At 34.0% G+C, this 13373-nt stretch overlaps 1 protein-coding gene across 3 annotated transcripts in view; it reads left to right on the forward strand.

The window, feature by feature from the left end:
• The window catches only part of LOC130446020 (uncharacterized), a 240557-nt gene that overhangs the window by 78898 nt on the left and 148286 nt on the right, over positions 1-13373 (forward strand). Inside the window, exon 5 of one of the 3 annotated variants that reach the window (XM_056781993.1) lies at positions 4946-4978. The exons of the other annotated variants lie outside the window; for them this stretch is intronic. Within the exon in view, the coding sequence (XP_056637971.1) occupies positions 4946-4978 (33 nt within the window). The remainder of the gene's footprint in view (positions 1-4945; positions 4979-13373) is intronic. 3 annotated transcript variants of the gene reach the window in all.

Genomic DNA, 13373 nt, shown 5'->3' on the forward strand with positions numbered 1-13373 from the left:
TGTTCAAGTAGAAACTCCTGTATGTCTTCTATGGAAGTGTATTTAGTTGGAATTTGTCTTGAATGATACGAGGCGTCGTCTTATACAATTACACTGTTTACATCTGGATTTCTGGAACCGTTGGCAATATTCAGTATCGTGGCTGTTCATATTTCATCCAAGTAGTAGATAGTAGATATTTCCGAATTTTTTTTTATATATTCGTTTCTCCACGAATACTTTCTATTACTGGTTTTCTTTTATTCACTGTTTTATATCTAAAACCATGTTTTTTTAAAAATCTTTCCAATGTTCGGACCAAACATACTTCAAGGATATGTTTCCTTTTCATTTCTACAAGAATACTGTGAAGATTTGGCATTATGTTTGATGCGAACACACTGTAGATTTTTCCGCATATGGAAGTTAAACCTCAGGCTTGATTTTTAAATAATTTCCTGGTCTTACAATTGAAATTTTGTAGAGTGTTGTCTGAGAAGTATTTGTCTAAAATATTGTTTTCTGGATAGCATCTCTTCTGGACATTCCTCGACTACAAAGTCGGTTGAAAACAGTTCTAATCACTTTTTGAGCGTTTGTTGATAGATTTTGAGGTCTCTTTTCAACTGTTTAGCTTCTCTCTGCGCTAATAGGTCGTTTACCGAATCTACAAATCGACTAGTTCATGGTTAATTTTGAAGCCAACGTTGCCACATACTTTATTTTCATCTTTAAGACACCGTACACTTGGACAGCTCGCAACTAACTATTGTGAACCCAAATCCTTACTAAAATAACTTACCTGATAGTAATAGAAAAAATTGAATTATGTATTATACCTTACATACGTTTATCATTTTTTGCAGTATTATACGATTCAGTAATCGTTTTGATTGAGTAATTCCAAGCGATTGATTTTTTGTGTAATGTTGTGGTTTATCAATAATTTTGAATGATTCACTGGTTCTGAAAACGAAATATTGTAATAAGTTGTTTACTATTCAGATCGCAGTTGGGCGTTTCTTATCTCTTTTTGTAAAGATAATAATTTGGCTTTTTGATGACCAGGATTATACCTAATTCTATCAGTTATATTACGTATATGTTGAAAAAGAGAAAAGGTAGAAATCTTCGCCGATATTCAGATTCTAGCTGCGTTTTTGAACTACAAGAGAATGTAGCCCAAACTTACAAGGTTTTATTCTTTAACTATAAGCAGATAGAAGCAGCAAATAGCTTCAGTAAAGTATTTGCTACTAATGTCGACTGGAACAAATCGTTCAAATTACCATATTCGATGAAAAAAATGCAAAACTGAAATTATTTCAGATATTAACATAAAATTGCCATATTATTCTCAAGTATTTCCAAAAGCAAATTATTATTGAATGTTTGGAATTGGCTTAAGGCTCTCCTGGAATTGAACATAGGGGGAATTTTTTCATGTTTATAGTAAAAAGGGTAGACTGTTTCTCTCCCCTAGTCGATAGTACGTCCGAGAATTAAAATTTCCAATGCGTAACATGTTAAATACAGGCTGAACTTAAATTATATTTCGGAGTGTTTTTGTTTATATAAGAGACGAACTGAATAGTTCATGCATATTTATTCTTTCCAGCTTTCCGATACGCGAAATAGATACTGTGTTATTTTTGTGCGCGATAAATGTTTTCATTCGAATGGAAGATATATTGAGTGGATAACAAATAAATAGTGAGAAAATATTTATATAAAGTGATGGAAAGTCCATTACGTGACGGTTTTTCTCGCAAAGTAGCGGATACCATAAAACATTGATTAAATTGAAATTAGACATTAGTTCAGTTGCCACTAAGAATCCCTAACAACAGTTTTCAAACAAAGCTCCAGTTTTATAGATGCAAACAAGTCAAAATCTTTATAATAAAGACCATTTCCGCACTATTAGAGGTTCTCTAATTATTTTTCAAGCATTTAGAGCAGAAATGGGCAAATACTTCTAAGCGCGGGCCGTAATGAGATTCGGAGACCATATGCTAAGGATACGTGAATGTTTCGGCTGGAGTTTTTTTCCCTGTTCAAGAAAGTTTGTTGTCAAAAGCACTACAAGTGGCATTTTAAAGCATTAAGGCAAAGAAATTTGATAGTTAATAGATAACTGTAATGATAAATTACCTGCGAATAATTTTTGCCCTGTATAATATGCACGTAGCTTTTAAAGAAAGAAAATGAAAATACTTCCATAGAATTCACTTTTTCTAGTTATTATCATATTGCAAATAACAAAAATTAGGGATTAAAAAATTGCATGCAAGGTTTCTCAACGGGCCGGATAAAATAAGCGAAGGGGCCGGATCCGGCCTACGGGCCAGCTTTAGAGCTTCCATGAGAGAGAGAGCTAGAGAGAGGATGCCCCATGAATACAAAAAAGTTTCCCAGGCATTCTTAGTAATATTAATGATAATATTGAACAAAAATTAATGCGGAATGAATTTTAGAAAAGATCTTAGTATGAAATGAAGAGTTTCCTTTTGATTGCTTGATCCATTTATGACCAGGTTTAGCAGTGAAGCAGACAGTGTTGTTTTCAGAGGTTAAGCAACTGCACTGTTAGTATCTTAAGCTTTACTGCTCAGAAAACTTTGATATAAAAATACTGAAGAGGTAGGAGGATTCCACAATTGATTCGTATTAATTATTTACTTTGAAACTAGACTAGGTTTGACTTGAAACTAAACTAGGTTCTGAAACTATCCACTAAAATCTTAGCAGAAGAAGAAGGCCAAATAACTGAAAAAGCCATAGAGTTCAATAAGGCAGCCTTTATGTGCTTCATTGATCTCACCCAAGCGTTTGATAGGATACGCTTAACTGATGTTATAACTCTACTAAAAAAAAAAAGGAACTTTCACCCCAATATAATAAGAGTTATCGAAAAATTTAACACCGATAATTATACCTTTGAGAGAACGGCAAACAAATTAGGCAATAAAATACCTGTGGCAACTGGTATCAGACAAAATATTAGCCTAAGCCCAATGCTGTTCGATATTATAATGGACAAAATCATCAACGAAGTAAAGCAAGCCGGGAGAGGATACCGAGTGGGAGACAAAGAGATAAAAATAATATGCTATGCTGATGACGCAGTAATCATCTCGGAAGACGAAGATAACCTACAGAAGCTCCTATATAAATTCCAACAAATAGCGAACACGTATAACATGCAAATATCCACAAAAAAAAAACAAATTCTCTCACAATATCTAAAGAACCAAGAAGATGTAAACAAGCGATATACGATCAGAGTGTAGAACAAGTGATGCCCTTCAAATATCTAGGGACAAACATAACAAGCGATAGAAATCTAAAGAAAGAAGTAAAAGCACAAACAACGAAGGCTGCATTAATATCAGGATACGTTAGAGATTTAATTTGGCGAAATAAATACATAAGCACAAAATGTAAAATTAGAATATATAAAACTTGCGTAAGGCCGGTCATGATATATGCAATAGAAACTAGAGCGGAGAACACAACCACTAAACGGCTCCTAACAACAACAGAAATGCGAACTCTAAGATCAATAACAGGACATACGTTACTTGATCGGAAGAGAAATGAAGAAATAAGGGACATGTGCGATATTCAGGATGTAGTAAGATGGGCAAGGAGCCGCAGAAGAGAATGGAGAGACCATGTTGACAGAATGCCAAATGAACGGTTAGCAAAAATTGCAAAGAAAAGAAACCAGACACAACTCGACCTCCTGGATGACCTATAAAGTGGTATGAAAGCTGGTCCTCAGCATCCCAACTACTCCTGATGAACCCTTGATGAAAATACAGGACCTAGTCCTAACGTAAGAAGAAGAATTATTTACTTCTAATATTTCTACTATATAAAATGTATATCTTGTATGTTTTTAAAGAAAAGACTTTTTAAATTCGATGATACCTTGACCGTATTCGTAGAAATACATTTTACCTACTTATATTAATTGTATAAATAAGAATTGATATGACCCTGTATATGTTATGATAATATCTAACAAAGGCTATGGGATATCGTTTCTTCATAATTCCTTTGAGAAACTTACCAGACAGAAAGCGAAACTCATAAATACATAGGAAAAAAGTAATAATAAACCCACTAAGCCTTATATTAAGTCAGACGTTGCATTTTTAATTATGTTAATCATTTACTGATGAACTCTCTTCGAAAGCTATGTTTCTATTGACCATTTAACAAGGAATTGAAATTATCTTTAAGTTAGTGATGAGTCATATCATCATAGAAAGAGTAATTATTATATAAAAAGTTTTTGCTTGCGCTGAAAGCTTTCCTTCACTTAGATTTTCTGAAATCGTGGATCATATTTATAATACACTAACATTCGCAATTACCCTGTATGACGCATGTTTCGATATCGAAGTTATCGTCATCAGAGACTCTCTGTATATCAAGTACAATGTCAAATTTTGTTTTAACAAATTTTCAAAGTACCATCGAGTATCATGTAGAGGACATAAAACGAACACACGCCATTAAATAGCAAATTTGTGGGGATTTAAAATTTTGTATCATCAAAAAAAGGTGCTGATACTAGCCAAATATTGGACTTTAAAGGGTACGAAATGCCGCTTGGTGACATGTTTTTTACGACCTCCTTTCGTTGATCCCAAACGTGAGAAGGTCTCTATCGTTAGTTAACAATTTGCGTGATTTATTTTAGACGGTATTACCTACGACATATTATCCTCAAATGCTACGAGGTCACATCTCGTTATAAGAAACAAAGCAGGAAACGAAAACTACAAAATAAAACACTTTTTAACACTTCGCACAAATTTGTTTTTATATCTCATAGAGGGAGTTAGATACATGATCCTTTTAGAGGAAATCAGTATCTTATTCATTGAGAAATTTTCGTTATGTTCGTATTAATACACTATTTTAATCATGACGTTTATTTTCTTTTATCCAGGTATATGCAATTAAAAGGAGTTGTTTAATATTGGTAAGTTACATTTTTTCTATACGAGTACATACAGCACGCATGACACGTCCGGAAACACTTCTGTAAACTATCCACATTTAAGTTATATGAACGACTACTTTAATCGATTAATAAGGACTCACAAGTCCTAAAAATGTTCTTCCACGACAAGTAGTTTAAATGAGATTTCGTCTATTTTTCGAATATATAGGGATTTGATCCAAAAAATTCGGGAGTTAGTAGATGACCAAATGATGTAACTATCATAGCAAATGGACAGAGGGAATCAATAAAGACGATCAACAAATTAGAAGAAAAAGCAAGCAATTACGGACTGGAAATAAATGCAGACAAGACAACATATATGAAAATAGGGGGGAAACCAGAAAAGGGAGCAAACCAGAAAAGGGAGCAAACCAACTGAGAACTAATAAATACAATTTTGAAACAGTATCGGTCTTTTCCTAAAAATAAAAAACATAACCAAACAAATAAAAATAAAAATGTACAAAACCCTAATAAGACCAGTAATCACGTTTGGAAACAACAGTAAGCAACAAAAGGGAAGAAGAAGAACTGAAAAGAACCGAGAGAGAAAGAGACTATAACAGGTCCAAATACAACACAGGAGGGAGAAAGGAGAGCAAAGAAAAACAAAGAAATAGAGTAAGAACTGGGGAAGGAAAATATAGTGAGATACATAAAAGCACAAAGACTCAACTGTGCTGAGCATATAATGAGAAGAAAACCAATTGAAATGATCAGAAGACCCCTTTGTGACAAAGGAGAAGAGACAGGCCGGAAAATACTTGGAGAAACGAAATAGAGGAGGACATAAGAGCACTTAATATAGAGAACTTGAGGGCAAAATGCCGGAACCGAAAGGAATGGAAAATAATAACAAAAGCAGCCAAGACAATCGATAAACTATATAATCCAAAGGATTAAAAGGCTTAATGATGATGATGATGATGATTATATGACGTGAAAATAATGCTGTGACATAGAAAAAATTTCCTCATGTTTACCATTGTATTTAATTCAGGTGATCGTGGTGGCCATGCAAATAGGCCAACCAACCTATTAAGAAAAATGTTTAAAGATGATTTTTTACATAATTTTTGAAGTGGGGAGGGGCTCCATCGTGCATTAACCACATGTCTCTGCGAATGTTTAGAGGAATATCACACAACATGCCTCCTTGACAACTTTAAATGCCTATATCTCAGAAACGAGAGGTCGTTTAAAAATTTTTTTACCTAGCATTATTTCGTTCCGTAACACCCTATATATTTTAGATGAATTTCAAAACCGATGCTTCTAAATTGGAAAATACCAATCATACAACTAAATCAACAAAGTTGATTTTCATATTATTTCCACGCATAACTTTCGCAAAATTTTGCATACTAATGAATCAATATCCGATACTCCCTGTTGACATGTTGGAAAATTTACTTTTCCATCTGGAAAAGCTAATTAAACTTCTCTTCTATTTCGTCCGTACGTCCATTCCATCAAACATCCATAAAGTACGGAATGAAAGGTCTTTTAGTTTCAACCTACCTGATTTGTTTAAGCGACCCAACTAGTATAATCAACATTGAACAAGACAAGAACGTAGATTGTGGGGCTAAGAGGGATGAAGTTAGTTCTTGAAATGTTGATTCTATTAACCAAATTATATTGTTCCAATTCTGCTGGAAAATGAGGATAAACTCTAGGAAATATACGAAAATTTATTTTATGTAACATAGTCTAAAAGAACGTGTTGGTATTAAGAATCCTTTGTCTATCTTATGTTGTCAGCTCCTAATGACTTTCCTCTTTATACGAAGATGGTCCCAGAAGTACCTGGACAACAAAGAAAACAAAAATTTTGGAATAAAATAGCTCCATACACTTTACGAGCATTGTTCGATATCCTTTTTATAATAAGAATCGTCAAGCTCCTCAAAATAGCCATTAACTGCTGACATAAACTCTTCATTGTTACCACCGAGCCATTTTTTCAAGTCTGGGAACATAAAATAATCTGAGGGGACTAAATCTGGCAAATAGGGTACATGATGTAGGGATTCAAACTGTAATTAATTAGTTTTGGCCATTGCAATAACGCATGTGTGAGCTAGTGGATTGTCTTGATGAAAAAATACTTTCTTCTCAGCCAAATACGGCCATTTTTGCTTGATTTCTTGGTTCAAACGTTGTTTTCCCTTTTTCAACATAGTCAATGAAAAATATCCCCCGCGCATCCTAAAAAACCGACGCCATAACCTTGCTTGCAAATGGAACGGTTTTACCTTCTTTGGAGCCTGTTCTCCCTTTTCGTCTATTGTTTTGACTGTTCTTTTGTTTCATGTGTGTAGTGGTGGACCCACATTTCATTCATGGTTATAAAAGGGCGCAAAAATTCAGCTTTATTTTTGTGAAATATTGCCAAACACTCGATGGAAACATTTTCTCGAGGATATGTTTGTTTCATTATGAACAAACACCCATCTTGCACACAGCTTTCTCATGTCCAAATTTTTAGTAATATGCGATGTATACCACTTTTCAAAATGCTTACTATGTCTCCTAGCTTGCGCACTTTCAATCGACGATCCCCTAGTACCGCTTTGTGGATTTGCTTCAACATTTCTGGAGTCGTCATCTCATTTAGTCGATCACTGCGGTGGTGGTCGTACGGACTCGTTTACAGTCTGCTAACCAATATTTTACTGTTGATAACGAAAAAGCAGTCTCACCCAGAGTAGAATCTAGTTCAGGTTTTATATTGGTTGGGTTAATGCCTCTCAAATAAAAATATTGTAACACATAACGATGACCAATGTTTTCCATGTTTACAAATTCACTGAAAACCTTCACTATTGATGGCTGCTAAACAAATACTAAACAACGTGGCGTCTTCGAACTCATACTGGATGGTTTGTGTAGTTTCTAGTATAATAAGCAACTACCACCATCTCTAGATCAGGCTAGGTACTTCTGGGACCATCCTCCTAAAATTTTGACTGTTTCTTCTGCCTCTCCATGGAAATTCCGATGTCTACATTTTTGTTTGGGTTTACTGTTTGATGTTTATTCTTTTTGGTCTCGTTTAATTCTAGTAGAAGTCCTTAGATTATTCAGTTTCTTGTTTCAATACATTTCTTTGAATTTTTCACATTTTTTGCAATCTTCTAGTTACTATTTTGTTTTATTTTACAATTATTTTAAATTCTTAACTCCATCGTCACTTCTTTCAACGTCTAATAACAAGTTTTGCTAGTTGCATTAAATCCGTGTGTATAATACCTAATGATTGCCACCTTTTAACACCTCCAAAATATCTTCTGATTGTTAGAAAAGGATACATACATTGTTGACTTCATTTGATGTTGTTTTTATTATATTTATATAACTACGCTCCTGGTACTGTTTATCTCGACGTTTATGAAACGTTGTGCGGGTAGGATCAATAGGGGTGCGAAGGGAATGGATAAAATTAATTACGGCAATCCGGTTGTCTTTATTTATGATGGACATTATTACCTTTACGTGCCCAAACTCTGTATTAGCAGCGTATATTCCGTAAAGTCCGCGGACAGAGTAATTGGAGGATGTAACCTTTTCAAGTTTCGAACCGTAGATATTCTGATCCTTCCGTGTGTATCAGGTGCCCCCACGAGGGAACGGTCGGCAATTAACGGAGCTACGCGGCTCCAATCTACATTGATTAAACATGGAGTTTGTGAGAAAAATGTCACACGAATTCTGTGACTTTAGATACGATTTTTCTGCTGAACCACCTCTCTAGAATCGCGCAAATTTTCTATGACTGAATGGAAATTGAATCATAAAAATCGCTCTAGAAAATTAATGATCCAATATTAAAAGGGCAAAAATATCTTTTCCACTTTATTTATTACCTTTATCAGGTCAAGTTTCGTTCTAAAAATCAACAGGGTTGTCAGAAAGTGACTAAAATGTATTTATATTTTCAAACGGTTTCTTATTGATATTTTTTGAAATTTATATATCTTATCACTTATTTTAAGGGAAGATGTGATGAAGCTTCTAATCTTCTAGTACCTATTTTTCCGTTTCTATTTCCATAAACGCTTTCAAAATTTAAAAGCGTTAATCCAAATACTACACAGTTGATTTCCACATTTTTATTGGTAAAAATATTGTTATCTTCATTCAGTTACAACGATATATTTGTAATTTATTAAGATTATCGATATTTTTGAAATTTGGCAACGATGTCTAAAGGGAAGCTGTGAATTATTGCAAGTAGGACAATGCTACTACTGTGAATCAAATCTAATGTTATTGATTCCCGAGAAAAGTTTTATTAGAAAATATGGTGAAATTGTGACGCAGTGGGCGTTTTTTTCGCAACTGAGATTTATTAAGGTCTTTTGTTAACTTATGTAGGTGATGGGGATGAAAGTTTGACGCCTTGCTGGCGCCTCAATAAATTTGTTTTCCAGAAAAGACAAAAAACAAGTTTTTGATTTGATATCATCTATCGATACTGATTTTTATGGTGGAAAACCTGCGAATTATAGCAAATTATATACAGAGTGTTTCTAGTTTCATAATTCATGAGGTGATTGCTCGTATGAAATTAAGATGGGTCTTTTCTATACAAAATGTCCTCAGCCCACACCTTTCGAAAATATCACTCTTTCAGTGCAGATAGAAACTTGAAATTCTGTAATTTTCGTGCACTCGCAAAGGACTAACTACAGGTATTTTTTTTATATTCATATCACATTATACAGGGGTGAAATTATCAACCCTTATATTATTTTATAACAAAACTTTTTTTCAAGATGAGGTTTTATAAAATAAAATTAAAACTTAGAATCCTTGTTTTATTTAAAAATATTATTTTTCTCTTAAATTTTTCCAAAACCAATAGTTGCATAGAGAAAAATACTCAATTCTAGTCACCACGTTTTAAGGGTAATATCTCTGAAAGAGGTGTGCTGAGGAAAATTTGTTATAGCAAAGTCATATCTCAATTTCATTCAATTACCTCCTGAATTTTATCGCATGAACACTCTGTATAATCTCAAATAAAATTCAAAACTTATGCTCTTCATGTCAATCAATGATTTCTTTATATAAATATATACAGTGGGTTATCAGCAACTATTTATATTTATCTAATATTATTTGAATATAGTATATGGTGTATTACAAGTTTCATATACTTTTAACCGCACACGAATAAAAAGTGTAGTGCCGCGTCGCGTTTTAGGCCCTTGCTCATTCATTGCACCCTTTGAAGGAGCGAACGGCGTCTCGTCGTGTCAGCGAACGACGCCATGACCTGGCGCCTGAGTTCACGTTCAGTGAAGCGCCTTCTACTATCTCCGTTTCGAGCTGTGTTTAGAAGATCGTAGAATGTGGAATTTGATTGTTGAAAAATCGAAAAACAACAGCAAATATCATTTATTCCCGTTGAAAAGAAAGAAGATCGAACATAAGTATTTTTCATAGCTGATAGTAGTCTAGAAAAACTGGCTTCGAATATATGAACTGTCAAAAAAACCAGGAAATAAGGTCAAAATAATATTAATAGTTCGAATTACTTTTCGAGAATTCATTTCTTCTTACTCTAATTGAACAGAAGCTGCCACTGCACTCCACGTTGCTATTTAGGAAGTTTTAAAGGTGCAGAAGAAGTTGAAAATGAGTTCGGACTGTACACAGTGTTAATAGACAAGTGTTATAAAGGTAGTAAAGAAACTGATTCATATTTAGTCTCTAGCGATCTAGCAATTAGAAAAACTACATAGAAACGAATGTATATCTACTGTAGAGGCAAAAAAATCCCCGATCCAAACTTATAAGCGGTTCCATTAGCTCCAAATCTACTATAACGCACTGTTGAAACCTCGACGTTATTATTTAGAATACGATTTTAGTATGATCAAAAGCGATTCAGATTTAATAAAACATTTAGCGGGACAATGTAAATATGATATGTTGGTTCTATGATTCCCAAAGTGGTCCAGGTGGACAAAAGTCTAAGTTGGGAGTGACAAAAAATGGTCCACAATCATAAGCGGGGTTCATACAAATTGGCTACCAATATAGGCATATAATATTCTAAGAATTCTAGCGATTGTTACTTGTATAATCTTGCATATTCCATATTCAGTACAACGCGTCAAGACTTGCCGTTGCCGCGCCGACGGCCGTCGTATCCCCAACAATTATTCATATTTTTTTGTTTGCTCGAATATAAATACGAATATCAAGGATAAACGTTACTCATTATTTTCTGGAATTTCATAAAGAAGAGTGCATCGATATTAGTGTTGGCTGATTTCATTCACAAACGTCACAGCAGATCGAGCTCCTGCGAAGGTCGGGCGATAACCTAGGTTTATAAGTGAAAGAATTACACCAAAGGTAACTGCAATTCATTGTGTTATCCAATGACAACATCTAGTAGGAAAAAATTTGAGTGATAGATTGCACCAATCCCTTCAATTTGTGATTAATGCAGTTAACACAACCTAAGTAATAATTCATGGAATACGTTCGATAAAAACGCCTAGCCTACTATACAACCAAACAAAATTTCAATGTCAAAATATTTTATTACTCGATATATTCTCCTCTTAATTGGATACATTTATTACAGCGAACCTGTAACGTCTCTAGACCTTTAAAAAAAATGTTTCTTCTTGCTCTGTAAACCAGACCTCCACAGCTTTTATCACCTCCTCGTTGGAAGAAAATTTACGATCCTTTTAAACTTTTTTTTAGTTGAGGAAAAAGATGATAGTCGGGCGAAGCCAAATCTCGTGATTAAGGGGGTGTTCTAGTAATTAAAACCCTAAATCAATTTTTTTTGTATGGCAACATGAGATTTGTATAAAGGGGCGTTGTTCTGTAAAAACAAAACACCTTTGGATATCTTTCCGCGTCTTTTCTCTTTAATTTTTTCCCGTAGAGCGGTCAGTAATGTCGAATAGTAATCTCCAGTTATTGTTCTACCCTTATCCAAAAAATCAACCATGATTACTCCATGGTAATCCCAAAAAACTGAAGAAATTTTCCAGCAGATTTTTGGACACGAAACTTTTGCATTTGGTCAACATTCAAACATTTGGGAATCCATTTGAAGCAATTTTTCTCATGTCCAAATTGACGTGAACTATATTATGAACGTATTCGTATGAAATATTCAGTGTGTTTCAGATATCCGTTTTAGCCCAATTCGACGGTCAGATAAAATCATGTCATGAACTGCATCGATATTTTCGGGGACTGACACAAAAACTGGCCTTCCCCATCGGTCATCATCTTCAATGGAAACTTTACCTCTTCTGAAGCTTACAGTCTAATTTTTCACGATCGCATACGAAGGACATTGATCACCAAGGGTATTAAGAATATCTTCGTAAATCTGCTTACCTCTTAACCCTTTTAAATACAGGTACTTGATGATGGCTCGATACTCCAATTATTCGATTTTAACGCAATATTTTGTTTATGCATGGATCTGGTCTAGGCTAACTAAATATCAATACATCCGCGTACGCTGGTTGTCGAAAGATATATATTTATCATTATTTCATTTACTTTTTGACCCAGTTTTAGAGTTTCTGGAAAGTGAGGTCCTCATTTGAAACAAAACCTGATCAAGCAGAAATTTATGAAGAAAATATTGGTCGCCGCGAATTTTCACATTTACATACGTTCAACATTTGATTTTAAAATCAGATTCGAAGATATTCCGTTGATGGAAATACCATCATGGATCCATTTGAGGAAACGAAAGTGGAGAATGTGATATTACAAAAGGAGCTACCTAAGCTTAGCTTTAATGAGGAGCTGAAAGTGACATTTGAAAGAGGGTATCAAAAATTTTGGCTACAGGGAGAAATACCGAAAAAGTATCGTGGGCTGTTGGACTGTAAACAATTGTGGAAAATAACAATAAAAGTAGCAGATTGAGTATCAATAATTTGCTGTCGTTTCATCAAGTACATCACTCCAATTAAAATTATATTTTTTCTGTAATTACCACTATAGAGTTACATTACGTTATAAGTGTTCAAGTTTGATTAAATTACAACTGTTATAACAATAATATTTAATAGTGTAATAATTTATATATTTGAATAAATACCTACAACACAAGAAAAATATATATATAATATATTTTTTTTATCACTCGGAATGGGAAGTTTTCACTATGGATTTCAAGAAAGTTGTATGTAGTTACTCATTCGATTGGCCAACTTTGCTTTTTTGATATCCACTGACAGCACAATCGATTCAAATTTAATTGAAAATGTGTTTACTTGATTCAGTGCTAACCTTTTTCATTTCCAAAACCGTTAATTCGTCGCTGAAACTCAGCCACAACGCAAGTTTTCATAAATAGATTTAACCTTCA

Source organism: Diorhabda sublineata, chromosome 6 (genome assembly GCF_026230105.1).
Source record: "Diorhabda sublineata isolate icDioSubl1.1 chromosome 6, icDioSubl1.1, whole genome shotgun sequence".
In the NCBI taxonomy this organism is placed as follows: domain Eukaryota; kingdom Metazoa; phylum Arthropoda; class Insecta; order Coleoptera; family Chrysomelidae; genus Diorhabda; species Diorhabda sublineata.